Source organism: Trichosurus vulpecula, chromosome 6, assembly GCF_011100635.1.
Source record: "Trichosurus vulpecula isolate mTriVul1 chromosome 6, mTriVul1.pri, whole genome shotgun sequence".
Lineage (NCBI taxonomy): Eukaryota > Metazoa > Chordata > Mammalia > Diprotodontia > Phalangeridae > Trichosurus > Trichosurus vulpecula.
In genome coordinates, this window is record NC_050578.1 from 129,505,554 (window position 1) to 129,532,851 (window position 27,298).

The window sequence follows — 27,298 nt, forward strand, 5'->3', positions numbered from 1 at the left end:
CACTGGGCTTGGAGTCAGGAAGACCTGAGTTTAAACTCAGCTTGAGACACTTACTAGCTGTGTGACTCTACACTACTCACTTAACCCTGCTTGCCTGACTTTTCCTCATCTGTAAATGAGCAGGAGAAGGAAATAGTAAATCACTGCAGTATATCTGTCAAGAAAATCCCAAATGGAGTTCTGAAGAGTTGGCCACAAGTGAAATGACTGAGCAAAACTAGATTATAAATACTTGGAACATAGGAACTGTGCTTTATGTGCCTTTGTATGGCTTTTGTAGCTCAGGAGAGTGCTTCATAAATATTTCTTAAATTGAACTGAATTAATTAGCAGGTTTTGTTATGTTGCATTGTGTTGCTTGGTTTGTTTCATGAGCATATATAGCCTCTTTCTATTTCAATTCTAAGATTTATGAAGAATGGGACCATACCATTTGATATTCCGAATTTGTGGCTTCTACCTACAAATGCACTTAGCATGGCCTACCTGTCAAGGGCTTTGTAAATGTTGTTGACTGATGGACAGAGTTCACTGAGGAAAATGGAGGTGGGTGTGTTGTCAGTGGGAGGAGTGGTGGAGATAAAGTTCCCTATAGAGATTAATCTTCAACTTGTCCGTTTGCTTGCCTGTGTGTGTCTTCATCCAGCAAATACAAAGAGCAGTAGTGCATTAGAAAGCATCAGGCTCAGGCACTATGCCTGAAAAGTGGGTGTCTGTTCTGCTGCTGCTGCAGCTCTGCTGCTTTGGATATGGATGCTGTGGGAAGGTCCTGGTGTGGCCATTAGAACAAAGCCACTGGATTAATATGAAGACAATTCTTGAAGAGCTGGTACAAAGGGGTCACTTGGTAACTGTGTTAGTGCCTTCTGTTACATTTCTCATTGATCCTACTGACTCTTCCGGCCTGAACTATGAGGTTTTTCCTATGCCATTTACGAAAGAGATAGCATTTAGTAAAATGGAAACTTTTCTGGATGAGATGGTTAACCAAGACAACAGTTTTTCACACTGGAAAACCATGTGGAAATTTCATGAAATGATGGGGAAATTTATTACTGAGATAAAATCATTATGTGAAGCTGCAGTTTTCAACCAGACACTCATGGAGAAGCTGCAAAAAACGGGCTATGATGTGCTACTTACAGATGCAGCATTTCCATGTGGAGATCTGATAGCTGAGATGCTTGAGGTCCCTTTCATAAACAGTCTCCGGTGGAGCCTAGGGCATGCCTATGAGAAATACTATGGGGGACTTCCATCTCCTCTTTCCTATGTGCCTGTGCCTCTAGGCAGACTGACTGACAAGATGACCTTTATGGAAAGGGTAAAGAATATGCTACTGTCTCTCCTCTCTGACGTCTACCTCTATTTGCATGGCGTAGCTTGGGAGCAGTTTTACAGTGAAGCATTAGGTAAGGTGAATAATTTTTAGAAGTGTTTTGGTATGAATTGGCATTTTCAGTTTTGCCTTCCAAGATGATCATTGTGGACTTCTTTATACAAGCTTAATCTTTTCTCCTTTGTAGATCATTAAGAGACTGAGAAAGCTTCAAACAAAGTCTTTCTTAGTATAAAGAAGTGATTTTTAACTTCCTTAAATGTAATATTGTTATCTAGAATGACTGGGATATTATACTAGTAATAAATAATCTTTATGTAGTGATAAGAAAAAACATCCATTTAAATCAGTTCTGTTATGATTATGTGTTCCTTGTGTTTTTCCATTCCTGATGCATTTTCATGATCCCCAAATGTCTTTTATTATCATCCTGTAATTCTGTGTTTCCAATTTGTATCTGCCAACAAATCTTATGGCTTGAGTGGCTAGATCTCCCTGTGAGTTACTCATTGCCACTAACCCCTTCTTGGAACCCGGATTTCCTCTCCACTGGGATTTGCTTATTTCGGAAGACAAAGAATTTGTTTAGCTTTTAGCAAAATAGCTCTCTGAAATCAGCACAAACAACCTGCTTTAACATTTTTAAAGGATTATTATTCTTAACTGGAAAGATTTAAAAGCAGGAAGGTTAAAAATTGCAGATAACTTCAGTTAGCTGAAGATCTTACCTGCAAAAGTATTAGAACTTAGAACTTAGCATTAGAACTTAGGCTTTCTTACTTCACAATCTTTTTTTCTTCCTCACTATCTTCTTTATATGATCCATAAGAGAAATGGAAACTTTGCAAAACATCTTTGAGCTTTCACCTCACAGCTATGAGCTGAGCAAAGTTGACACGCAACAGACATTTCATGTTGAGGAGGATTTGGGAAGTGTGTCAAGCTGACACAGTGCCCATGGAATTGTAAATTTGTCCAACCATTCCAGAAAACAATGGCTACAATAATATAACTGATAATACAAAAAGCCTGTAGTACTCTGATTTATTATGATGATTAATTTCCCCCCAGGTGCTCTAATAAGGAATTAGATCTCTCTCCTGTCAGTAGAGAAGTGTGGGGCTCTGGGTGTGGAATATGAGATAGAAGACTATACTCATTAGCTTCGAGGGCAAAAGTTTTTCTTAATGGGGACTTCCTACATTAGTAGAAACTCTTTTCACTGTGAACCACTTATCTGTGCTTTAGTAGATGAGTCCTAGAGAATTCACCGATTGATGCAGAGCTCAAATGACTTGCCTAAAGTCACTGGAAGCTCAACACTAATCTGTTCTGCAAGCCTACCTTTACAAAAAGGACTTGTGTTCCAGGATAGTAGAACAAGGAAAGAGAAAGGACTTCCAAAAAAAAATTAGAATAGGATGAGTCCATCAACTTAAATTGTAGATAGAGAGTAGAGGTATACTTATAATTTATTTTCTTTGTAATACTATGTATTTTATATTACATAATTAAATACATTATTTTGAGAAAACAGTCCATAGGCTTCTCTAGACTTCCAAAGGGATCCATGAAACAAAGAAAAGTTAAAAACCTCTGGATCTGTGGGACTGATTCAGGTTTCTTGCAAGGAAATAATATACAAATGAGGAATAAGAGATTAAAGATGCATAAGCCAGAAAGAATGATTTTAGGAGTGAGGTCTGAGAGGAGGTGGGAGTAATGACCTCGGTGCTACTGTTTCCAGTGAACTAACTCTGATTTCTTGCTTTTCCAAATCCTTTTTGAGCTCTTCCATGGCCTGGGACCAGTTCATGTTTTTCTTGGAGGCTTCTGTTGTAGGCTCTTTGACTTTGTTAACTTCTTCTGTCTGTATGTTTTGGTCTTCTTTGTCACCAAAGAAAGAATCCAAAGTCTGAGACTGAATCTGGGTGCGTTTTTGCTGCCTGGCCATATTCCCAACCAACTAACTTGACCCTTGAGCTTTTCAGTGGGGTATGACTGCTTGTAGACTAAAGAGTTCTATGTTCCACGTTTGGGGGGGATGTGCCAGCTCTGCCACACCAGCACTACTCCTTCCCCAAGAACCCCCAACCCGGACTGAGCTTAAATCTTCAGCAGGCTGTGCACTCCTGCTGTGATTCGCCACTTAATTCCTTCCACCAGGTAGGCCTGGGGCCGGAAGCAATAGCAGCTGTGGCTACCCCACCTCGCTGACCCTGGGGCTGGTAGTCAAACCGTGAACTCCTTCCACTCCCGCAGCTTTTCCCACTAACTTTCTCCTCTGTCTTTGGTGTTTGTGGTTTGAGAAGTCTGGTAACTGCCGCAGCTCACTGATTCAGAGTGGTAGGGCACATTCAGCCAGGCTCCTGGTCTGGTTGGTCCGTGCCACTCTGCTCCCAGCTCCCAGCTCCCAGCTCTGTGTGGGATAGACCTCACCCAGAGACCATCCAGGCTGTCCTGGGCTGGAGCCCTGCTTCCCTCTGCTGTTTTGTGGGTTCTGCCATTCTAGAATTGGTTCAGAGCCATTTTTTAAAGGTTTTTGGAGGGACTTGGCAGGGAGCTCATGCTAGTCCCTGCTTTCCAGCTGCCATCTTGGCTCCGCCCCCCCAACTCTGATTTCTACTTCAGAAAGTGATCTTTGCCCCCTCTGAATGCTTAAAACACCTGATTTAGAAGATTCATAAAGTTCTTACCATTTTCTGCCTTTTGTTTTCATAGTACTTTAAGACATGTAAAAATGGATTACAAATATCTCCTTCAATCTTGATAACAACCTTGAAGTGTAGGTGCTATTATTAGCCCCACCTTACAGCTGAGGAAACTGAGGCAGACCAATGGTAATCTGCCCAAGGACATACAGTTGAGTTCCTGAAGGCATATTTGAAATCTGATCTTCCTGACTCCAGGTGTACTACATTACACCTATGCACTCAAGGTGTTAGGTGTTATCTGTATGCAATGAAAAGAAAAAAAAAACTTTTCTAGTATATTGTGACTTGAGAAAAATCAAAAAGTCAATGAACGGGCATTTATGAAGCATTTATAATGAGTCTGCCATTGTGCTGAGTGCTGAAGATAAGAAGAAAGATTTAAAAAAATCCCTACCATTAAGAATCTCACATGCTAATGTGAATAAGTAGGTATATGGAAGTGATAGGGTCTAGGGGTGCTACAAACCCCAAAATGCAAGGGTACAGGGCAGGTCTATCTTGAAAGAATTTGACCACTCAAACCTTCTTTCAGCCCAAGTAGAGAGTTTATTATGACACCAGTTGGGTGGGTGAAATTCCTGGGGAGTCTGGGCTTCATAAGGGTGATGAATGATACTTTTATACAGAGAAAGGGAAAAAGGGTCAGTGAAAAGATCTTGATGAGATTAAGGAACAGCAAGTAGCCTGGGGTGGTCTGGAGGTAACAGACAATGAAAGGCTGGGCTGTGTCAGAGGGCCACAATGAAAGGACAGTTGAAGGGATTATACTGGGATGCATCAGGCTAATGCCAGGGATCTGGGCTGCTGAAATGTATGGGAAAGTTCAGGGGTCCAGATCCCATCTCCCCCCATCAGTAGGTATCTTCATAGTAGGCAAGTAAGCTTAGAAAGGAGGCTCAAGTAGTTGGGGGAGCTAGGAAAGCCTAGAAAAAGAAATAAAGAATAGTTTTCCAGAAGCGTTTTTGAACTTAGATTAGAACTTAATATGTTTAAATTGCTTTCCTATGTGTGTATGCATGTACAAATAAATGTGTATGTGTTTCTATGTACATACACACACACATATATAAATATATTTATAAACTTTATGAAGAGAAGGGCCATCTTTTTCTTTTGAGTTTATTTCCCCCTCTCTTTCTAACTGCACTTAGTATAATGCTGCAGAGAGTAGGTGTGGCAGTGAATATCATTGACCAACTGAAATCTCATAAAACAAGAGTGACTATTTGGAAGCTAATATTTACTTTGGTAATGTACCAACCTTCTGATTTAAAAGACCAACAGGCAGAGCAGTATGGGAGAAAAGGTAGATACACTATGTTTAAGAAGAGGGTCTCTGTTCTCCTGCTGCTGCAGCTCTATTGCTTCAGCTGTGGGTCCTGTGGGAAGGTGCTGGTGTAGCCCATGGAGTTTAGTCATTGGATCAATTTAAAGACCATCCTGGCAAAGCTGGCACAGAGGGGACACACAGTGACTGTATTAGTGTCTACTGTCACATATCTCATTGATCCTACCAGCCTTTCAGGGCTGAACTATGAGGTTTTTCCAGTGCCATTTGAGAAAGAAGCAGCATCAAAAGAGTTAAAAGAAACTTTATTCAAAATGATTTATGAGTTCCCTAATCCTTCATACTGGGTAGCAATCTGGAAATTTTGTGACTCCATGACTCTGTTTGCTCATAGGAAAAAATTATCATGTGAAGTTTTAGTCTTCAATCAGACCCTCATACAGAAGCTGCAAAAAACTGGGTATATTGTGCAGCTTTCAGATGCTGCATTTCCATGTGGGGATCTGATAGCAGAGAGGCTTGCAAGGAACATAGTCTCCGATTCACCATGGGGCATACCTATGAAAGATACTGTGCGGGACTTCCATCTCCTCTTTCCTATGTGCCCGTGACCCTGGGCAAACTGACTGATAAGATGACCTTTATGGAAAAGGTGAAGAATATGCTACTGTCTTTCCTCTTTGACTTCTGCTTCTATTCATTTGACAAAATTTGGGAGCAGTTTTACAAGGAGACATTAAGTAACATGGGTTGTTTTCTGAAGTGTTTTGGTCTGAATTGTTTTGCTTTCAATGTTATCTGCCAAGGTGATTATTGTGGACTTCACTACGCTATCCTGTTTTAAGTCAAATCTTGCTGTAATATTTCTATCTAGCAATTACTGGGCTATTGGCAATACATTTTGATCAATAAAGAACAATTTAAAGAAGCAAAACATTGACCCAAATAAATTCTCTTATTGTCAGATGTTCCTTGCATTTCCCCATTCTTTATAGAGCTTCATGACCCCAAATCTATTGCTTCCTGACTCTACGTTCCTCATTTGTCTTCTCCCGGGAAGCCCAGTGAATTGGCTGGCTGGATTTCCCTGTGGGTTGCTCATTTTCAACTTCCTTTTCTTGCAACCTGGCATTCCTTCCCACTGAGCTTTGCATATACAAGAGTATAGAGTTTTTAATTCTTCATGATTTCACAGGATAACCTCCCTGAAATCTGTGCAGAGCCTTTCCTTAATTTTTTAAAGGAGATTTTTTTACACAAATAACTACAAACTTTAAATTATGAACAAAGAAAAGTGAAAAGTTATAGAAATCTCACTTATTCCTAGTCTTCCATGCAAAGAGGTAGGAAAATTGATTTTAGTTGTTTTTTCCCCTTCTCTTACAAGGTTGAACTCCATGTTAATCCCCTAAATTAGATAACCCATTCTTATGTGTATGAAGTTCTAGATATTTTATCTAGGACAGGACAAGCTTATAAATTGATGAATCAACCATCAACCATTTATTAAACAACTACTCTGTGCCAGACACTGTGCTAAATCTTGGAGATTCAAAGAGACAAGTGAAATGATCCCTGTAATCAAGGAGTTTACATTCTAACTGGATGGCAATGTTGGTACAAGGTAAAATGCTAGAAGGGAGTTCACTAAAGGCTGGAACAATCAGTAAAGGCCTCTTATAGAAAGTGGTGCTTGTGTAATGGCAAGCAAAGTGTGACTTTTTGCTGTGTTTTCTTTTGATGTGCTTCTCAGTCCTGGGGCAATCAAATTCCTTTCTTTGATTGAGTCTTGCCTTTGTTTGTAGGAAGGCCCACACCCTTTTACTGGTTAGGCCACCAGAGGTGTGAAACCCTCGAGAGGTGTGAAGCACTCTGACCCTGAAGAAGTATATATATACTTTCAGGTGGGGCACACTCATTGAAAGAGTGTTGGTGACAAGACTCTGGGTAGCCCTTGAAGCAGCTCGCCCCACCCCCCTGCTGTGAAAACCCAGATGTTGGTGCTTCTCTCTGGTAACTGCATTGCTATGGATAGACAGATTTGTGTTTATTTGCTCTGTTCATATAATATATGCTTGTAATTTCTGTTTGTATTCTGTCTGAAGTTCAGGATGCTGGCTTTTCCCCCGAACTAAGTGAATGGTATATGTGTGTTTAATTAAAGTAAGATTGGTTAACCCCTTCAAGTTGCTTTCTTTAGAAAAGCAGATCAAAGAATCTGTGCTAGCAGCCCTCCTGTAGCAACATTGTTGTTACAGTTTGAAGGAAACTTGAGATTCAAAGAGATGGAGGTGAGGAAGAAGAGCATTCCAGGCATAGAGGACAATGAGTGCAAAGGTACTGAGAAAGAAAATTATGTGCTGTTTATGTATTATGGCCAGTTGGCAATTATGGCTTAAACCTGGAGTATATGGAAGGGAGCAATATTTTGGAAGATTAAGTAGGAAGGTAGAAAAGGTCCGGGTTGTGAAGAGCTTTAAATACCAGAGTCATTATTTGATCCTAGAATTAGTAAGGAATCAGTAGTATTTATTAAATAGGAAGATAGCATTGTTGGGTCTGTGCGTTAGGAAAATCACTTTTGCATTTCTGTGAAGGGTGAATTAGAGAGGGGAAAGATGTCAGGCAAGAAGATTGAATTAGGAGGCCATTGATTTTGGGCCCACCAATTCTTTAGAATTAAACTGTATAATCTACATTAAAATTTGAATTTTTTTCTTCAAAGGACATTTATTGATTATACCATATTCTGTTATGTTGTGGTCAATGAAAACTGTGTTTAATCTTTCTGCATTTCTGTGTTACTTTATGAGGTATTTAGCACCTGGTCAGTTTTGTAGATATGTCATACACAGCTGAGAAATATGTTTACTCCTTTAGATTCAAATTCAGTAATTGCTAGAGATCCATTATATCCAAATTTTCTAAAATTCTACTCAGATTCTTAATTTCTTCTTCACTCTCCCTGTCTCTGTCAGCTCTGTCAGTTTCTTCATAATTTTAATGTATTTACACACCAAAGGCTGCACAAGTGTGTGTGTGTGTGTGTGTGTGTATGTGTGTGTGGTGTTCCTTTGTATATCAACCTTCCTTTATCCAGCTTAGAGTAAGTTTCATGTGGTGCCCACTAATTACAAGAGAAATAGTAAATTTGAATCCTTTCTTCAAAGGACACTTATTGATTCTATTTTATTTTATCGTGCTATAAAATAAAGATTATTCTAGCCATCACATCACTAACACTTTGACTTTGTTTAAAGAAACTTGTATTCTAACAATCTGCATAGCTGGAGACAGCCTCGCAGTACTTATTAGCATCTACTTGGCTTGCTATGGCACAACTCAGGGACAGTTCCATCCTAATTCTGAAGTCATTGGGCCTACTCTGTCCTTTATTATGGAGGAGGCCTTTATGTGGCCTCCCACAACCCTCCTATACCTCAAATACATCCAGCTTTATCCCTTGACCTTTTCAAAGGATGCTAGAAGTGTGGCATCTAGAATTATGGGCACATAAAAGTACGTATGCCAGAGGCTCAGGGCTCCTTCAACCGTGCAGGATCCTCATCTCCATTCAGGCTCTTGAGACCATGTGAATCCAGACACATTCCCAAGAAGAACCATGGGAGAATGGTGTGGTAGGCGCAGCAGTACTATGTGTCCTTTATTTCTATGAAGAGATGGTTTTTAACCTCTTAGGTCTGGATAATTGTTTGTATAGACCCAAAAGAAAAGAAAAATTCCACAACAAACAGAGCCCGAGAGAAGAGAATAACTTGACTCCAAGGACTGAAGGAGTCCCTTGAAGAAATGAAGTCAGAGATTAAAAAAAATGAAATTGTAAGAGAAATGAGTATGGATAAAAGAATTGGAATTAGAATTACTAGCTTAGAATAGAAGGTGGTAAACCTTAACCGAAAACTATTCCTTCTGAAAATAAGAATGTACCAAACAGGAACCCATGATTCCATGAAACAACAAGAGATATTAGAACAAAATCAAAATATCAAAAGCGTCTATATATCTATATCTATATATATGCCTGTGTGTATATATATATATATATAGATATAGATAGATAGATAGATAGATAGATAGATAGATAGATAGATAGATTTAAAAGCTTGATTTGGACGACAAGTCAAGGAAAGGTAACATAAAAATCATAAGAGCCCCTGGACTGAATCTAGTCATCATAATAAATCAGTACCACAGGCTTTGGGGGTCTTTATCAGTTGTATTATTGTAGTCATTATTTTCTAGAATGGTTGGATAAATTCACAGCTCCATGCGAGCTATGTTAGCTTGCCCAACCTCCCAAATTCCCTGCAACACGAACTCCATCATAGTGTGTCATCCTTGCCCATCTCAGGGCTGTGAGGTGAAAGCTCAAAGTTGTTTTGCAATGTTTCTATTTCTCTTATTTTTTAATGTGAAACCAAATTATCAGATGTCTAGCCATCGCATTACCTCCCACTTACCATTTCTCAAAGCAGACTCAACATCCTCTGCTCTTTTCCCAATGTCTCTATTCATCACTAACGTGTGTCATTAATGTTCTCTTACCTTTAATTCTGTCTTCCCATTTAAACATCCTGCAAAGACCGGGTCAAACCTGGTCAAATCGATGGATCACATGATTCAAAAAGCCTTTTTTGAATTCCTCCGTCAATTATTTCCATATGTGCTAACTTTGTAATGAGAAGAAAATTTAGTATTACTACTTCTAAAACTACTCCCCGTACCCAGCACCATGATGCCACCCAGTATTTATCCTTTCGATATTGACTGATTGATGATATAGTACAGGTATTGACGTGGGGTATGCACAAAGACCTGGATCTTTCAATAGAGGGGAGAGCTCAGCTGGCTGGCTGAGACAGGATCTCTCACCTGCTCTTCCTACTTGCCCTGTGATGTCTCCTCATTTTTGTCATTTCATATCCCTGCAGCAGCTATGCTTTATTTCTTGAATTGTTGCAATCCTTCTCATCCCTTAAAGTTTAATTGACTCTCCATCTTTTCCAGGAAGCCTTCTCCTCGATTGCTTTTGTTGGTAACAACCTTTCTCCTCAGAACTAATCTAGCATTTCATTTTGTAACTGAAATGCACCTACCATAAAATTTGATGCTTTCTGGCTCCTTCCCATACCCCAGCACTAGTCTGTAAGGTCCTCAAAGGCTGTAATTGTGTCCTATATGGATTTCATATCCGCCATTGCATTGTGCTTGGTACATAGTAGGCACCTCATAAATATTGGTGGTTTTGCTCAGTATAGTATGGTATAACTGGAGTCTTGTGTAAAATCAATTGGAGAGAGAAAGAGGCAGGTTCTTATTTTCTTTTTCTGCCCAGTTATTCAATCTCATTAGGCTTCAGGATAGGGCACAATATTGTTGGCTTCCAGTAGGTCCAAAGTGGCAGCTAGTTGGCACTGTGAATAGAGTGCTGGGACTAGAATCAGATAAATAAATCTACTTGAGTTCTAAATTGGCCTAAAATATTTACTGGCTGTGTGCCCCTAGGCAAGTCACTTAATCCTGTTTGCCTCAGTTTCCTTGTCTATAAAATGAGTTGGAAGAAGAAATGGCAAACCACTCCAGTATCTTTGCCAAGAAAACCCCAAATAGGTTCACAAAAAGAGTCAGACAGGACTGAAAGGAGCCTTAGCCAGAGGTTGATCTTTCTAAGTTTCTTGGGATGAGTAGTTGAGAGAGATGGCAGAGGGAGGGGATGAGACACACAAGGATCCGGAGTGGAGACGGGGGAAGTAGGGATGTTCAGGAAACCTTTTTGTGTTTGTTTCTTTTTGTCCTGTTGTTTGGGACTTTTACCCACTTCCAACTACTCTGTCATTAGGATTATGAGAGATTATTGGCTGTAGCCACTACTAAAAAAATTGGGTTGGGAGCAGGGAGTAAGTGTCCTATAGTCTCTGGTGTGGCTCCCCTAGTCTCCTGGTCAGTACAGGGCATCTCAGATGTACAAATGGTTGCAGAACTCTCTGCTTCTGCTCCTGAGCTGCATCCAGAGGGCCCAGTGCTCTCCCTTATCTATAGAAGGAACTCTGCTCTATCTCTTTAAATACTCAGCTCAGATTGGGGCTCTAAGTTCTTTCACTGGAGAGAGGGAGACCTTTCCTATGCTTGGCCATCAAACTAGAAAGAAAGCTTTATTTAGTCATTCTCTATGACAGAAGTCCCTAACCTGGGGTCCTGAGACCCCTCTGATTTCCAAACCAATAAATTTGCATGGAAACCAAATCAAATCTTTGTTTCAACATAATTTTTCTTTGCAATCAGATGTATTTTGTACTTTGCCTTTAAGTCAATCAGTCGATAAATATTGGTTATGCAATCCCTCTGTGCCAGGCCCTGTGCTATGGAATGGGAATACAGGAAAGGGAAAAGAGCCCTTGAATAGCTCACAATTTAGTGAGAGAGACAGCAGGCAAATGACCAAGTATGAACAGGCTACAGAGAAGGTAAATTGGGGCAAAACAGCAGAGGGAGGGCTGTAAAAAGCAGGATTGTAATTGGGACTTGAAGGTAACTGGGGAAGCCAGGAGGCAGAGATGAGGATGGAGACTGTCTCTTGCATGGAGGATGTTCAGTGGAAAGGATAAAGAGACCCAGAATCAGAAGAAGAGAGTCTTGTTTGAATAACATCAAAGAGGCCAGTGTGACTGGATCAAACAGAACTGGGGTGAGTGGGGGGAGGCGGGGCGTGATCAGGTATAAGAAGGCTGGAAAGGTTGACAGGTTATGAAGAGCTTTGAACAGCAAGTAGGGGGTTTAATATTTGCCCTTGTTAATAAGAAGCCATTGGAATTTATTGAATGGGGCTGGAGGTAGTTGTTTTTGTTTAGTCATTTTCCAGTCCTGTCTGACTCTTGGTGACCTCATTTGGGATTTTCTTGGTGAAGAACGCCATTTTCTTTTCCAGCTCATTTTTACAGATGAGGAAACTGAGGCAAATTGGGTTGAATGATTTGCCCAGGGTCACACGTTTAGTAAGTGTTTCAGGCCAGATTGGAACTCAAGAAGAGGAGTCTTTCTGATTCCAGACCAGGGATTCTATCCCTTTCACCACCTAGTTGCCCCTGGGGTGGGGGAGTGACATGGTTAAACCTGTGATTTAGGAAGATCACTCTGACAACTGAATGAGGGATACATTGGAGTAGGGAGAGATTTGTTCTCAGAAGGGGTCCAAAAGCTTCACAAGTTGCTTGAGGTCTATAACACTGAAAAGCATAAAGACCCTTGTTCTCTAAGGAAAGAAATCTGGCAGTTCCCAGAGCCTTAGCTGTGTGTGGCTTTTCCCTCCAGAAAGACAGTCTTACCCTTTAGCATTTTCAGGACACAGCCACCAAAGTAGAACCTATAAGCACTCAATCAGGTTTTTTAAACCACTTCCGCTCATTCCCTAAGACCACATTCTCTGTGCTAAAAATCTCTCTGAAAGTTAGACTGTCATTGTTACTCTTTAATTCCCTTATGAGGAGAATTTCATGTTCCAAACTAGTGTCAAGGGTGTCTGCCAAAGAAGCCTGTAGGAATTGTAAGGGTCTTCTATCAGCCCTCCAGTCCACCAAGGTCCTTTTGGTCTCTCAAGCAGATAAATGAGAGAAGGGGAAGATAAAGAAAAAAGGAAAGTGATGGAGAACCAATAAAGCACCTCCCTTCACTTTAATTTTTTATTCCAATTTCTGGAATGGCTACATACATAGAACAGAAGGAATATACATACATACACACAATTTATATAACTTTTATATACCTTTTGTAAACATCCCATGTATAACATATGTCATATTTTTATCAAATATATATTGTTAATAATAAGCCTCTGAACCCTACTCGGGTAAAACTTATAGGTCACTTACCATATTCTATCTCATATGTAGTGATTTATAGACTTGTTTTTGTTTGAATTGTAAGTTCTTAGAACATAGTAACTGTTTTATATGTTTTCATTGGCCTTTAATAACTCGAGTGTCTCAAATATTTCTTGAATTGAGTTACTTGATAGGTGTAAATGTGCGGTATTGTGTTCCTTGGTTTGCTTTTTCTATTTTAATTGTAAGATTTACGAAAAGCAAGGCCAGTACTTTTGATTTTCTGAATTTGTGCCTTCACCTAGGGGGTGGCAGGTGGGGCCAGAAGTACAATTTTGGTCTATCCTTTTCCTTCTGTGCTTTGTCCTTCCTTGGTTTCAGCACTAGGGTTATATTTGTCTCTTGAAAGAAGTGTGGTAAAGTCATTTCTTTCTCAGTTTTTGAAAGACAATGTCTCTGCTTTACCCCCTCTTAAGGCAAATACTCTTCCTCTTTTCCACAATCTCTAGCAGCTTCATTCAGTGTTTGCTTTCTCCCATGGTTGTGGCCTCACTTTCCATTCTATGTAATCTTGAAGCTATGGGGAGATAGCCCAATGTTAAACTGTTTTTTATCTTAGAATGCCTTTCCCCTTGTCCGATCATAACTCATTCTTTTTCCATAATTGAATTTTTTCGTTAACAAAAATCTGTCATCTCCCTCTCACCTCTGCTCCAGCCATTAAAGACTGTAATAAATGTATATAGTCAAGCATAAAAAATTCCTCAATGGGGAAAATGTCCAAAAATTTATATTTCATTCCTTGTCTTAGTTTGTCACCCCTATAGCAGGAAGGTGGTAGAGTGTTATGCTTTTTCTTCTAGAATCACAGAATGGTGTGTCATTGCATTGATTACAGTTATTAAGTCCTTCAAAGTAATTTCTCTTTATGGTGTTTTTGTTATTAAATAAATTATTGCATCTAGTTCTGTTAATTTCACTCTATCAGTCATTTTAGTCTATTAGTTTATACCAGTTTTCTTGGGTTTTCCTGAAACCCTCCCTTTCTTAATTTCTTATGGCACAATATTATTCCATTATATTGGGAAGAGAAGCATCCTTCCAGTTGACCATGCCTTCACTCACCTGTTGCTGTGTCACGTGAGGGAAAGGAAGAAAGGGGCCAGTTCCAACTTCTATCTGCTTCAACATGACTTCCATCTTTCCTTGAAAGAGATTCCCACCTGCTGCTGTGCCTCCTTGATCTCCAGCCTCAGCCTGATCTCCAGAAGCCTCAGGTATCCTCTGACCAAAGTATTTTCATCTCTTAAAAGTTTGCCAGTTAGCACAAGTATATAATTCTCTCAAATACTCTTTGGACATTGTCATTCATTTCATTCTGAGTGTAATGGAAGTAAAGGAGAAACTCAGAAGAACTCAGATAGAGGTCGTTAGTCTTTTCCTGCGTCAGCTATCTTTCTTTCCCCCTCAAGAGGTGGAAAAGTATTTGTCAGGCCTGTGGATTTTAGTCACTGGGTCCATATCAATATCATTCTGGAAGAACTCAAGGTGCCAAGCCATGAAATCACTGCCCTACTGCTTTCACCAAATATTCTCCTTGATCCTACCCACCTTTTTCTTAAGGCAGAAATACTCACCAAGCCAGTAATTAAAATGTAACAGATTGCGGAACAGTGTGCCATGCCTTAATTGGCTTCTTTTGAAATAGCCAGTCCTTCCTAGGAGCAGTACACTTTTTCCTGCCAGCACATCAGGGCTGAAGAGCAAGATGTTCTTTGATGACCTTTAAGGATAAGGTGAAGTACTGGCTCTCTAACCCTTTTGGTAGTAGGGAACACTCCCCAGTGTCTTCCCATTTTGAAATGACTATTCCAGCAGCGTTTAGTTAAGAACTGTTCTTTATTCTTTAATAGTCTTGAGGCATTTGGTGTTATGACTCCATGGAAATCTTGAGAGATTGAGTACAAAGAGCAAGGCCTCAGGGGACTTAACTTGAATTTATAATGAAAGAAAACTTTGTAGTTTGTCCTAAGCATTTCTAGCACCTACTAACACTAAAGCATACATATCTGCCTTTTTTACCCCTGGTCTAGAATGTGGGCCATTCTCTCCTTATTAAGAATTTTACTTTCACTCTATAATCATTGTATCTGTTATCTTCTTGCACAACCAGTCTAACTCATTTATGGACTTTTTGCTACTAAAACTAAACAAAACAAAATACAAATATCTCTACTTTCTAATCAGTTCTTATGATCCAAGGCAAGGAAAGCTCCTTCCCTCAACATCCCCTGCCCTGTCCCTATACCGGGAATTATGGAAAGAGTCTTCTTAGGGTGTTTAGGTGGAAAAAGAAAATCAGACTTCATTAAGCTTAACTTTTAGCAGTAATCAAGAATATGTTACAATATAAATCTATCTAGGCATGTGGTTCAGTGATTTTTTTTTCTAAAATAAACAATTGTCAGTTGTCTAGTGGAAAAATAGAGGAGAAACAATGGACAGAAGAATGAGTGGACCATCTTGAAAGTTTATTTGAAAAACATTTTAAATTGCCAGCAAGTATTCGGACATCTCTTGGTACCTCTGGTTAGTCAAATTGGAACAGCTAGTACTATCTTAACTCATCTTAATTTCATCCTTCAAAAGGTAAAAGAAACAGCCAAGACAAATTCAGTTATGACTGTGATTCTCAATAGCAGGGAGGAACTTGCTGCTGGAGTGAATGTGTTGAGAAGTGACTCTTTTATTTTGAGTCTGTGATAGAGAAAGAAGGAAAAGTCAGAAATACTGTCACATATACCCTTGATTATATAAGAGAAAATGTTAAATTTTTAAGGAGAAGAATAGGATGTCATGAACTAGAATGCCAAAGGAAAAGTAGGCCTAAGAAAGATGGGAAGCATTCAAAATGAAATTTTTGATGATACTAAGCAAAATGATTTTGATGAGGAAGAAAAAAGGAGAACTGTAGAAAGAGAGTGCTATGAGCAAACAGAAAACTCACTGATGATTTAGTTTATTTTAAAATTAAATATATTGAAAATATACAAACAAGAGCAGGAAATGAGGGAAAGAATTAAAATAACATCACATGATTCCAAAAAAAAAAATAGTGTCAAGACTTGCTAAATCTCAGAAATAAGCAGAAGCTGATAAGGATTGGTAAAGGTAAAAAAAAAAGAGTTGTTTTGTTTTCCTTTTTAAGGCTACAATAGGGAAAAGGATGGGAGCTCTGCTATGGGTGGTATGATATTCAATGAGGAAGAGAAAACAGAGTTGCTCAATACTTTTTCTGCTTCCATTTTCTCTGCCAGATAAAAACCTATTTGAAAGGGAAAGAACTGAATAAACATGACTAATGTGGATCCAATTCCCAAGAAAAGGAATGAAATATTGAGAAAGCATTGAGGAATCCTGGATACCCAGGGTACCTAGATTTTTCACCCAGATTAACCACAGTCTTAGGTCCTGGATGAATTTCTGGATATGATTTTTGAACCATTCAGTGATGTTCTCAAGACGGTGAAGAGTAAGAGAGGAATTGTAAAATTCATGGACAAATATGATTTTCAAAGAGGGGGAAAGAGTAGCATCTAGATACAATAAAGATCAGTCATCCTGGAGGATGACAAATGCTGCTTTTGGCTTCATTAAACATGGGTCCTTCCAGGCCATCTTCATTTATTTTTTTTGAAACTGTCACTTAACTAGTCAATCAGAGTAATGTGATAGAGTCTAAGCTAGATTTTAACATAGCCTTTGCTGAAGTCTTTCAAGCTACTCTTGTAGAAGAATAGATGTGGACTAGACAAAATTAGGTGTATTGCAGTGGTGGGATTCAAATGAATTAACAACCAGTTTTCCATGGAATGGAGCCGAAGTGCCGCCCCTGCTAGCAACCGTTTTGCCAAACTCTCTGGAAGACTGTTGGTGTGGAGACTCTAGGTAGCCATTGTTAAGAATCCTCCGGCTTTGAAGAAAACCCAGATATTGGTGCTTCTCTTTTTGGTAACTATGTATATGATGTCTTGATCAGACAAAGCCTGTCTGTTGAATTGTGTTATTTGATCTGTTAATATTTTCTGTTTGTAATTTCTATTTGTATTTGCTCTGAAGTTCAGGGTGCTGGTTTTTTCCCCTGAACTAAGTGAATGATATATGTATGTTTAATTAAAGTGAGATTGTAAACCCCTTAAAGTTGCTTTCCTTAGAAAAGCAGATCAAAAGAACCTGTACTGGCAGCTCTTGTTGCTGGTCTTGTTGGGTCTTACACCTCAGCAGCAGCAGCAAGCAGCATTGTTGTCACAGCAACTTTGAAAGAATTCTCCAGAGGAGTGAGCCAGGGATCTGTAGTTGGTGTTAGACTGTTTAACCTGTTTGGTAGTGATTCATACATGCTAATCAAATTGGTTGAATGCACAATCTCAGAATAACAACTAAAACACTGAACAGCAGAGCCTGAATAGTCAGGAACAGAAATGTTCTTAAAGGGGTAAAACACTGGGCTAAATCAAATAATGTGGAATTTAAGTCTTATAATTCAGCTCCAAATGTCAACTTCCCAATTACAAAGTCCGAGGCTTTTGGTGGTGCAATCTCACCATCAGTTGATATTGTGATGTAGCAGACAGAAAATCATTGGTATTTGGGGGCTGCATTATGAGAAACATTGCATCTAAGAATCATTGTTCCACCGTAATATGCCCTAGTGTGATAACATCAAGCTGACTGTTCCATTTGGGACTCCATATTTGAGAAAGGGCATTAACTAACTAGAAAACTTTGATAGGATTGTGCCAGAATGGTGAAGAGTCTTGTGTTCATGGTCTATGAGAATTTTTTAAAGGAACTAGGGCAGGAGTTCTTAACTTCTTTGGTGTCATGGACCCCTTTGACAGTCTAGTAAAGCCTATGGAGCCCATCTCAGAATAATGTTTTTGAATATAAAGATAATATACATAGTTACAGAAGAAAACAATTACAGTGAAACAGAGTAAAACAACAACAAGAAATTCATTGGCCAAAATAAAGAATCCCTTGAAATAGAAACAATTGACTGGGAGAAGATAATAGACATGTAGTAGGTGTGAATACCTGTTACGCCGAAAAAGTGGTCCAGAGACCTCTCAGATTTCGTGATTCCAGAAACTTGAATGGAGAAAAAATTGAATCTTTATTTCAGCATAATTGGTTTCCTTTGTAATCATATGTGTTTTATACTTTGCATTTAAGTCACTGAATCTGTCAATAAACCTTTATTAAGCACCCACTCTGTGCAAGGCATTCTTCTAAGGAATGGAATATAAAGGAAAGTAAAAGATAGTCTTTGTTGTTGACTAGTTCGCAATGTTATGGGAGAAATAGCATGCAAATAACTATGCACAAAGAAGCTATGCACAAGAGAAATTGTAAATAGTCAGCAGAGAGAGAGAGAGCTGTAAAAAGTGGGATTTTAGCTGAGATGTTGAAGAAAAGCAGGGAACCTAGGAAGCAGAGATGAGGTTGGAGATCATTTCTTGCATGGAGGACAATCAATGAAAAGAATTAGAAGACCCAGACTCAAAAGATGAGACTCTTGTTTGAGTAGCATCAAGGAGGCTCGTGTGTTATTGGATCAAAGATTACTGGGGGGTGGGTGGGGAGGGAGGGATCAGTTTTAAGAAGACTGGAAAGGTCAACAGGTCATGAAAGGTTTTGACCAAGCAAGGGATTTAATATTTGATCCCTTGTTAATAAGAAGCCATGGTGATTTATTGCATGGGGCTGGGGAAGGGAGTCGCAAGGTGAGACCTGTGATTTAAGAAGATCACTTTTACAGCAGATAGAAGGATAGATTGGAGTTGGGAGACCTTTGTTCTGAGAAGTGATCTATAGGCTTCCCCTGTTGCCAGAGGTCCTCAACACTGAAAACTTTAAGAACCCTTTCCATATTAGGAAAGAAATCAATCAGTTCCCAGAGCCTCAGCTCTGTGTGGCTTTTCTCTCCAAAGGCAGAGTCTTACCCTTTACCAAGCTAGCATTTTCAGGACACAGCCACCTAAGTAGAACCCACAAGCATTTTAATCATTTTTTCCCAAAGACAAGATTCTCTGTGCTAAAATCTCTGCAAAAATTAAAGTATCTGTGCACAGTAACAGCCATATTATGCAATGACTGACTTTGATAGACTTAGCTCTTCTCAGCAATGCAAGAACCTAAAACAACTCCAAAAGACTCATGATAGAGAATGCCATCCATATCCAGACAAAGAAATATGGAGTCTGAATGCAGATGGAAGCATACTATTTGCTCTTTTTTTTGTTTTGTTTTGTTGTTTTTTTCTCATGGTTCCTCCCATACATTCTTCTATACAACATAACTAATGTGAAAATATGTTTAATAAGAATGTATATGTAAAGCATCTATTGGATTGCATGCTGTCTTGAGGAGCAGGTAGAGGAGGGAGGCAGAGGAAATTTAAAACTTATGGAAGTGAATGTTGCAAACTAAAAATAAATAATTTGTTGAAAAAAAAAGAAACGAAAGTTAGATTGTCATTATAACCAATGTCAAGGATTTCTGCCAAAAAATTCCATAAGAAGTGTTTAGGTCTAAGGTACAATTGCTTTCCATCAACCCCCCAGTCTTCTAAAGTCCGTTTAGTCTCCCAAGCAAATAAATGGCAGAGAGTAACATAAAAAATAAGAGAAAGTTGAGGAGCCCCAATTAGGCCTCTCTCTTCTCTTTAATTTTTTATTCCAATTTCCTAAAATGACTATATACATAGAATACATAGAATATTCATATGCACATATATACAAACATGTATACACCCAATTTATATATACCTTTTTATATAATAGGTATATTACATATATATCATATATTCATTAGGTATGTATTATTAATAAACCTATGAACCTTTTGGTCATGCTATACTTGTAAAACTCATAGGGCATTTATCACATTCTGCCTCAAATATAGTGATTTATAGACTTGTTTTTTTGTCTCTGCTGCTAGATTGTAAGTTCTTAGAGCACAGAAATTGTCTTTTCTATGACTTTGTAAGACTTTTATAATTTGAGTATCTCATAAATATTTCTTGAATTGAATGACTTGGTAGGTATAGATATACTGTATTGTGTTTCTTGCTTTGCTCTTTCTATTTTAATTGTAAGATTTATGAAAAATAAGACCAGTACTTTTGATATGCTGAATTTGCGCCTTCACCTAACATATGTTAGATGATAGAAAGAGTTCACTGGGAGAAATGTTTACACACTGGGGGAGGTGGTCTAGAAGTGTGACTGGAGAGAATTTCCTTTAGAAATTAATCTTCAACTTGTCTCTTGGCTTGCGTGTGTGTCTTCACCCAGCATACTCAAAACGCAGTAGTGCATCAGAAGGCATCAGGCTCAGGCACTATGTCTGAAAAGTGGGTGTCTGTTCTGCTGCTGCTGCAGCTCTGCTGCTTTGGATGTGGGTCCTGTGGGAAGATCCTCGTGTGGCCATTGCAATACAGTCACTGGATTAACATGAAGACAATTCTTGAAGAGTTGGCACAAAAGGGTCACATGGTAACTGTGTTAGTGCCTTTTAATCCGTATTCCATTGAGCTCGTTGACTCTTCAGGGCTGAACTATGAGGTTTTTCCTATATCATACAAAGAAGAAGAATTAGCACGCTTATTGGATACTTCTTTGGGGGACATGATTAACAAAAAACCCAGTTTTTCACTCTGGGAAAGACTGTGGACATTTCAAGAATTCTTCAACCAGTTCATGCCTTTTGGAAAATCAAGGTGTGAAGGTGTAGTCTTCAATCGAACACTCATGGAGAAACTGCAGAAAACTGGCTATGATGTGCTCCTTGCAGATGCTATATTTCCATGTGGAGATCTGATAGCTGAGATGCTTGAAATCCCTTTCATAAATAGTCTCCGGTGGAGTGTGGGGAATACCTACGAGAAATACTATGGACTACTTCCATCTCCTCTTTCCTATGTGCCCGTGCACCTGAGCCGACTGACCGACAAGATGACCTTTATGGAAAGAGTGGAGAATATGCTACTGGCTCTCTTCTTTGACTATTTCTGGCTCGATTCATTTCAGAAGAAGTGGGAGCAGTTTTACAGTGAAGCATTAGGTAAGAAGCGTTGTTTCTGGAGTGTTTTGGATTCAGTCATTGTATATTCAGTTTTGTCTGCCATGGGGATTATCATGGACTTCACTACCTTAGCTTAAGATTTTCTCCTTTATAGATCATAAAGAGACTGGGAAAACTTCAAGGAAAGTCTTTTTTAGTATAAAGAAGCAGGTATGTAAAAAGTATAAAGAAGACTTCCATAAATATAGCATCTCTATCTAGACTGACTAGACTACCATTCTAGTAACAAATAATCTTCATGTAGCAATAAATAACAAATAATAGTCATTAGGAAAAAACATTAATTTAAACCAATTTTCTTATTATGTGTTGCTTGTGTTTTCCCATTCCCGATCTATCTTCATGACCCCTGACTGTCTGGCCTTGTGATCCTATAATCCTATATTTCCAATTTGTCTCTACCAGTAAATCTTATGACCTGGGTGACTGGATCTCCCAATTAGTTGCTCAATGCCATTAAGGCCTTCTTGAAACCTGGAATTCCTTTCCACTGAGCTTTGCCTATTCCAAAGAAGAGAACATTTATTTACTCATTTTGATTTCAGCAACCTAGCTCTCTGAAATCAACACAGAAGACTTCTTCAGCTTTTTTTTTTAAAGATTTTTATTCTTAACTACTGCTATGGTTTCAAAGGACAAAGGTTAATAACTGCAGGAATCTTCAATTACCTGAAGATCTTACATGTAACGGTTAGAAATTAACCTTTCTTACTTTCTGATCTTTGGCCTTCCTCGCAATCTTTTTTTAAATCGCCAAATAATAAGAGAAATAGAAACATTGCAAAACAACTTTGAGCTTTCACCTCACAGCCCTGAAATGGGCAAGGATGACACACTATGATGGAGTTCATGTTGCAGGGAATTTGGGAGGTTGGGCAAGCTAACATAGCTCGCATGGAGCTGTAAATTTATCCAACCATTCTAGAAAATAATGACTACAATAATACAACTGATAAAGACCCCCAAAGCCTGTGGTACTCTGATTTATTATGATGACTAGATTCAGTCCAGGGGCTCTAATGAGGAATTAGATCTCGCTCCTGTCAGCAGAGAAGTCTGGGGCAGGGCTGTGGAAAGTAAGATGGAAGATTGCAGACTCATTAGTTGTAAGGGCAAATTTTTTCTTGATGAGTTATTGGCATTTGTAGGAACTCTTTTTACTGTTAACCGCTTGTCTGTGGTTTAATAGATGAGTCCTAGAGAATTAAGGAATTCAAGCAGAGCTTAAATGACTTGCTTAAGGTCTCTAGAAGCTCAACACTCTCTCTAACGTGTAAGTCTGCCTTTAAAAGAGGCCTATTCACTGAATGGGCATTGCCTCACTCAAAGTGAGAAGTTGAAAAGCCGTTAGCTTAAAAGGGCCAGGGTCTCTCACTGCATCCTTCCTGCACCATCTCTAGTCATCCTGACGAATATCTGGCCACTGAACCCAGATGGCTCTGGAGGAGAAAGTGAGGCTGGTGACTTTGCACAGCCCTCCCTTGGTCAAATTAAAGTCAATTGCAAGTCATGTCATCATCTCCCTGATGTCATAGTGCCCTTCGAGAACGAAGGACAAACCACAACCACAACAAAAAAGACATGTAATCTCATGTTTCAGGGAAGTAGAAGAAGGAAAAAGAAGAGCCTTGGAGAATACTACAGCAGAATAGACTTGACAGATAGATAGATAGATAGATAGATAGATAGATAGATAGATAGATGGATAGATGGAGGTAAATACATGTACATATGTACGTAGATAGCTGTATTTCCGTGTTATTTGGTTTTTTTGTAATCTTATGTGTTTTATTTTATACATTTGAATACATTATTCTGAGAAGGGCTCCATAGGCTTCACCGGACTAGCAAAGGGGCCCATGACACAAAAAAGGTTAAGAATCCTTGGTCCTAGGGTACTTGCAAAGAGAGGAGTAAGAAATTGAAAATGCACAAGCCAGAGAGGATGATTGATGGAGTGAGGGATGGAGAGGAGGTGGCAGGGGGATGACTTCAAAAGGTACTGTTTCCAATGAATTGACTCTGATTCCTCCATAAGGAAGTAATCTTTGCTTCTTCTGAACCCTGAAAGCACCAGGTTTAGAACACAAACAAAGCACTTACCATTTTCTGCCTAGTATTTTAAAGTATGAAAAAATAGATTACAAATAGCTTGTTCTATCTTCACAACAGTCCTGAGATGTAGATGTTATTTTCCCCATTTTACAGATGAGAAAACTGAGGCAGGCTGACAATCACTTGCCTAGGGTAATACAGCTAGAGCCTGAGGGATTTTTGGAAATCTGCTCTCCCTAGATCTAGGTCCACTACCTCATATTATTGCTATTAATAAGCTTAAAACAACAACAACCCAAGCAACAGCAAACCTCTCTGCTGCTACATGGCAAGTGACAAAAGAATCCATCGGTCACTATGCATTTATTTATTTTTAAAAAGGAGAGTTGAATAACATTTATTAATATATCAATTATATATTTTTTAATTTATGGAATAAAACAAGCATTTCCATAACATAGTGCAATAATAAAAAATGATTGCACATGAAACTGCAAATCTACCATGCACAACTTGCTATTCCTTTCAAATATAATTCTATATTATAGAATTATATTGACATCGCTATAGATGACACATATTTTATTAATATATAATAACACAATGTATGCCAGGCTCTATGCTAAGCACTGGAAATACAAATACAAGAATAAAGATAGTACTTGCATTCAAGGAGCTCATTTTCTAATGGTGGAAGACAGCACATAAAAAAAGCTGAAAATGGGGACTGGGGAGCAAGACCACGAAACTGGTATGGACGCATTAGAGAAAATCCAGAGTAAAGCTTGGAAAGGAATGAGAAAGTGACAGTTCAGCCATGTCATGTCCATATTTAATAAATTCTAATGACTTCCTATCTAGGATCAAATATAAAATCCTGTTTGGCATTTGAAACCCTTCATAACCTACTCTGTGCATAGCTTGACTGTCCATATTTGTTTGCTTGTCATATCTTGAAGCAGATTATGAGTTCCTCCAGGGTAGGGACAATTTTATTTTTCGCCTTTTCTTCTATCTCCAGCTTAGCAGTGTTCCTGGTATATATTAGACATTTAATAAATGCTTATTGATGAACTGACCTCTTCCACTTGCCTCTTGACAGGAATTCCCTTTTTGCTATGGCCCATTTTTTTTCTCTGCCAGTTTTTTTTTTCTGCTTGATGGGAAAGATAATTCATTTTTTTTTTGGTCCTCATGAACTTGCCTTCAGAAATTTAAGCCTGCATTTGGGCAAAAGTGAAGTATGAGAAGGCTTTGCCATTGGGGAAATAGAAGTAGAAATAAGGGAGAGTGGGTTGGATTAGGGTTGGTCTTATTTGCTTGTTGAGAACTATTATCACGTAAAGGATGAATTTCAGGGGACTTAGGAGTTGCTGTAGAGAAATAAAGATTCTATAATATTAATGCTGTGTTCAATTTATGCTGTTATGCTAAAAACTGGATATGCTAATGAATTTTGGCAATGGTGAGCTGTTTTAAACTGAGAAGTAGTGCTGATTGAAATATTTAGGGAAGGATTAAAGGGTGATCTGAAAGATGAGTGAGCCAGGCACATGGTACCCCAGGATTTAGCAGGACTCAAAGTCCAGCTATGAAGTAGATTAGAGGAAAAGAGCAGGGGTCAGGGTTTGACCAAAAAGACAAAAAAAAACCAGATGAACAACAGCTCCTCGGACTAATGAAACTGACAGCTGTTTTGAATGATAACGAGAGTAGGTTACTATTGCTATTAGACTTTAAAATAATTGTTTCAGGTGTTAGGGATCTGACTACCTGGTTTAGTTCTGTAGGTAAGTCATTGAAAGCAGAATTAATCAGCAAGGATAAAGAAGTAAATCTAGGAAGAAATAAGATACACATTCTCATCTTGGGAGGCAAAACTTCCCAGAAATGTAAAGGGAAATTGTACAAAGAAGGAAATCCCCTTCCATGCATATATTTTGATAGAAAATGAGGGACTTGTATTTCTAAAAATATGGCCATACGATCATGTCTAGATACTACTTCCTTGTGAAACAGTGTAACAAAAATGTTGCTAGCAGCTGCTGTGGGGGTGTAAGACCAACAAGACCAGCACACAGGAAGGCTGCCCCATAGGTTCTTTGATCTGCTTTTCTAAGGAAAGCAACTTTAAGGGGTTAACAATCTCAGTTTAACTAAGCATATACATATATCATTTACTTAGTTCAGGGGAAAAAGTCAGCACCCTGAACTTTGGAGCAAATACAAACAAAAATTACAAGCATACATTATATAAACCGAGCAAATAGCATACAGAGATGAATAGACTGGCCTCTACCTATCTGACCAAAGAATTACAGTTACCAGAGAGAGAGGTACCAACCCCTGGGTTTTCAAAGCTGGGAGGCTCCAGGGATGACCCAGAGTCTCATCTGGTCAAATCACAGGACACTCTTCCAGGGAATAAGAGCCCCCAAAACAAAACACCAACCACAGATCTTATATACCCTTCTCAGAGTCTGAGGGTGTCACAACCATGTGACTCAAAGCCATGTGAACTAGGCTTCCTTGTTTCTTAAGCAGGTCAAAGAGTCTTGATTCAATCAGAGAAACAAAAGACAACAAAAAGTCCACTTTGCTTGCCATTACATTTGAAAGGCAAGATTCACCAAAGGTACTTGATTACCTCAGCATTCTTTCCATGCTTCTCTTGATTCCTGTGTTTCAAAGTCAAATTTTCTATTCAGTTCTGGTCTTTTCACTGAGAAAGCTTGAAAGTCCTCTATTTTATTGAAAATCCATATTTTGCCTTGGAACATGATACTCAGTTTTGCTGGGTAGGTGATTCTAGGTTTTAGTCCTAGCTCCATTGACCTCCGGAATATCGCATTCCAAGCCCTTCGATCTCTTAATGTAGAAGCTGCCAGATCTTGGGTTATTCTGATTGGGTTTCCACAATACTCAGATTGTTTCTTTCTGGCTGCTTGCAGTATTTTCTCCTTGATCTAGGGAGCTCTGGAATTTGGTGACAATATTCCTAGGAGATTTCTTTTTGGGATCTATTTGAGGAGGCGATCGATGGATTCTTTCAATTTCTATTTTGCCCTGTGGCTCTAGAATATCAGGGCAGTTCTCCTTGATTATTTCTTGAAAGATGATATCTAGGCTCTTTTTTTGATCATGGCTTTCAGGTAGTCCAATGATTTTTAAATTATCTCTCCTGGATCTATTTTCCAGGTCAGTGGTTTTTCCAAGGAGATATTTCACATTGTCTTCCATTTTTTCATTCCTTTGGTTCTGTTTTGTAATATCCTGATTTCTCATAAAGTCACTAGCTTCCACTTGCTCCAATCTAATTTTTAAAGTAGTATTTTCTTCAGTGGTCTTTCGAACCTCTTTTTCCATTTGGCTAATTCTGCCTCTCAAGGCATTCTTCTCCTCATTGGCTTTTTGGAGCTCTTTTGCCATTTGAGTTAGTCTGTTTTTTAAGGTGTTGTTTTCTTCAGTGTATTTTTCAGTATTTTTTTGGGTCTCCTTTAGCAAGTCATTGACTTGTTTTTCATGGTTTTCTCACATCCTTCTCATTTCTCTTCCCAATTTTTCCTCTACTTCTCTAACTTGCTTTTCCAACTCCTTTTTGAGCTCTTCTATGGCCTGGGACCAGTTCATGTTTTTCTTGGAGGCTTTTGGTGTAGGCTCTTGCACTTTGTTGTCTTCTTTAGGCTGTATGTTTTGGTCTTCTTTGTCACCAAAGAAAGAATCCAAAGTCTGAGACTGAATCTGGGCGCGTTTTCGCTGCCTGGCCATATTCCCAACCAACTAACTTGACCCTTGAGTTTTTCAGTGGGGTGTGACTGCTTGTAGACTAACGAGTTCTATGTTCCACGTTTGGGGGGGAGGTGCCAGCTCTGCCACACCAGCACTGCTCCTTCCCCAACCCCCAACCTAGACTGGG

The 27,298-nt window shown here is 39.0% G+C and overlaps 1 protein-coding gene across 1 annotated transcript in view; it reads left to right on the forward strand.

Annotated features, from left to right (window-relative positions):
• The first annotated feature begins 703 nt into the window (after positions 1-703).
• LOC118855502 (UDP-glucuronosyltransferase 2A1-like) overlaps positions 704-27,298 on the forward strand; it is a 350,735-nt gene continuing 324,140 nt past the window's right edge. Inside the window, exon 1 of the mRNA XM_036765614.1 lies at positions 704-1,412. Coding sequence (XP_036621509.1) covers positions 806-1,412 — 607 coding nt within the window. The 5' untranslated portion in view covers positions 704-805. The remainder of the gene's footprint in view (positions 1,413-27,298) is intronic.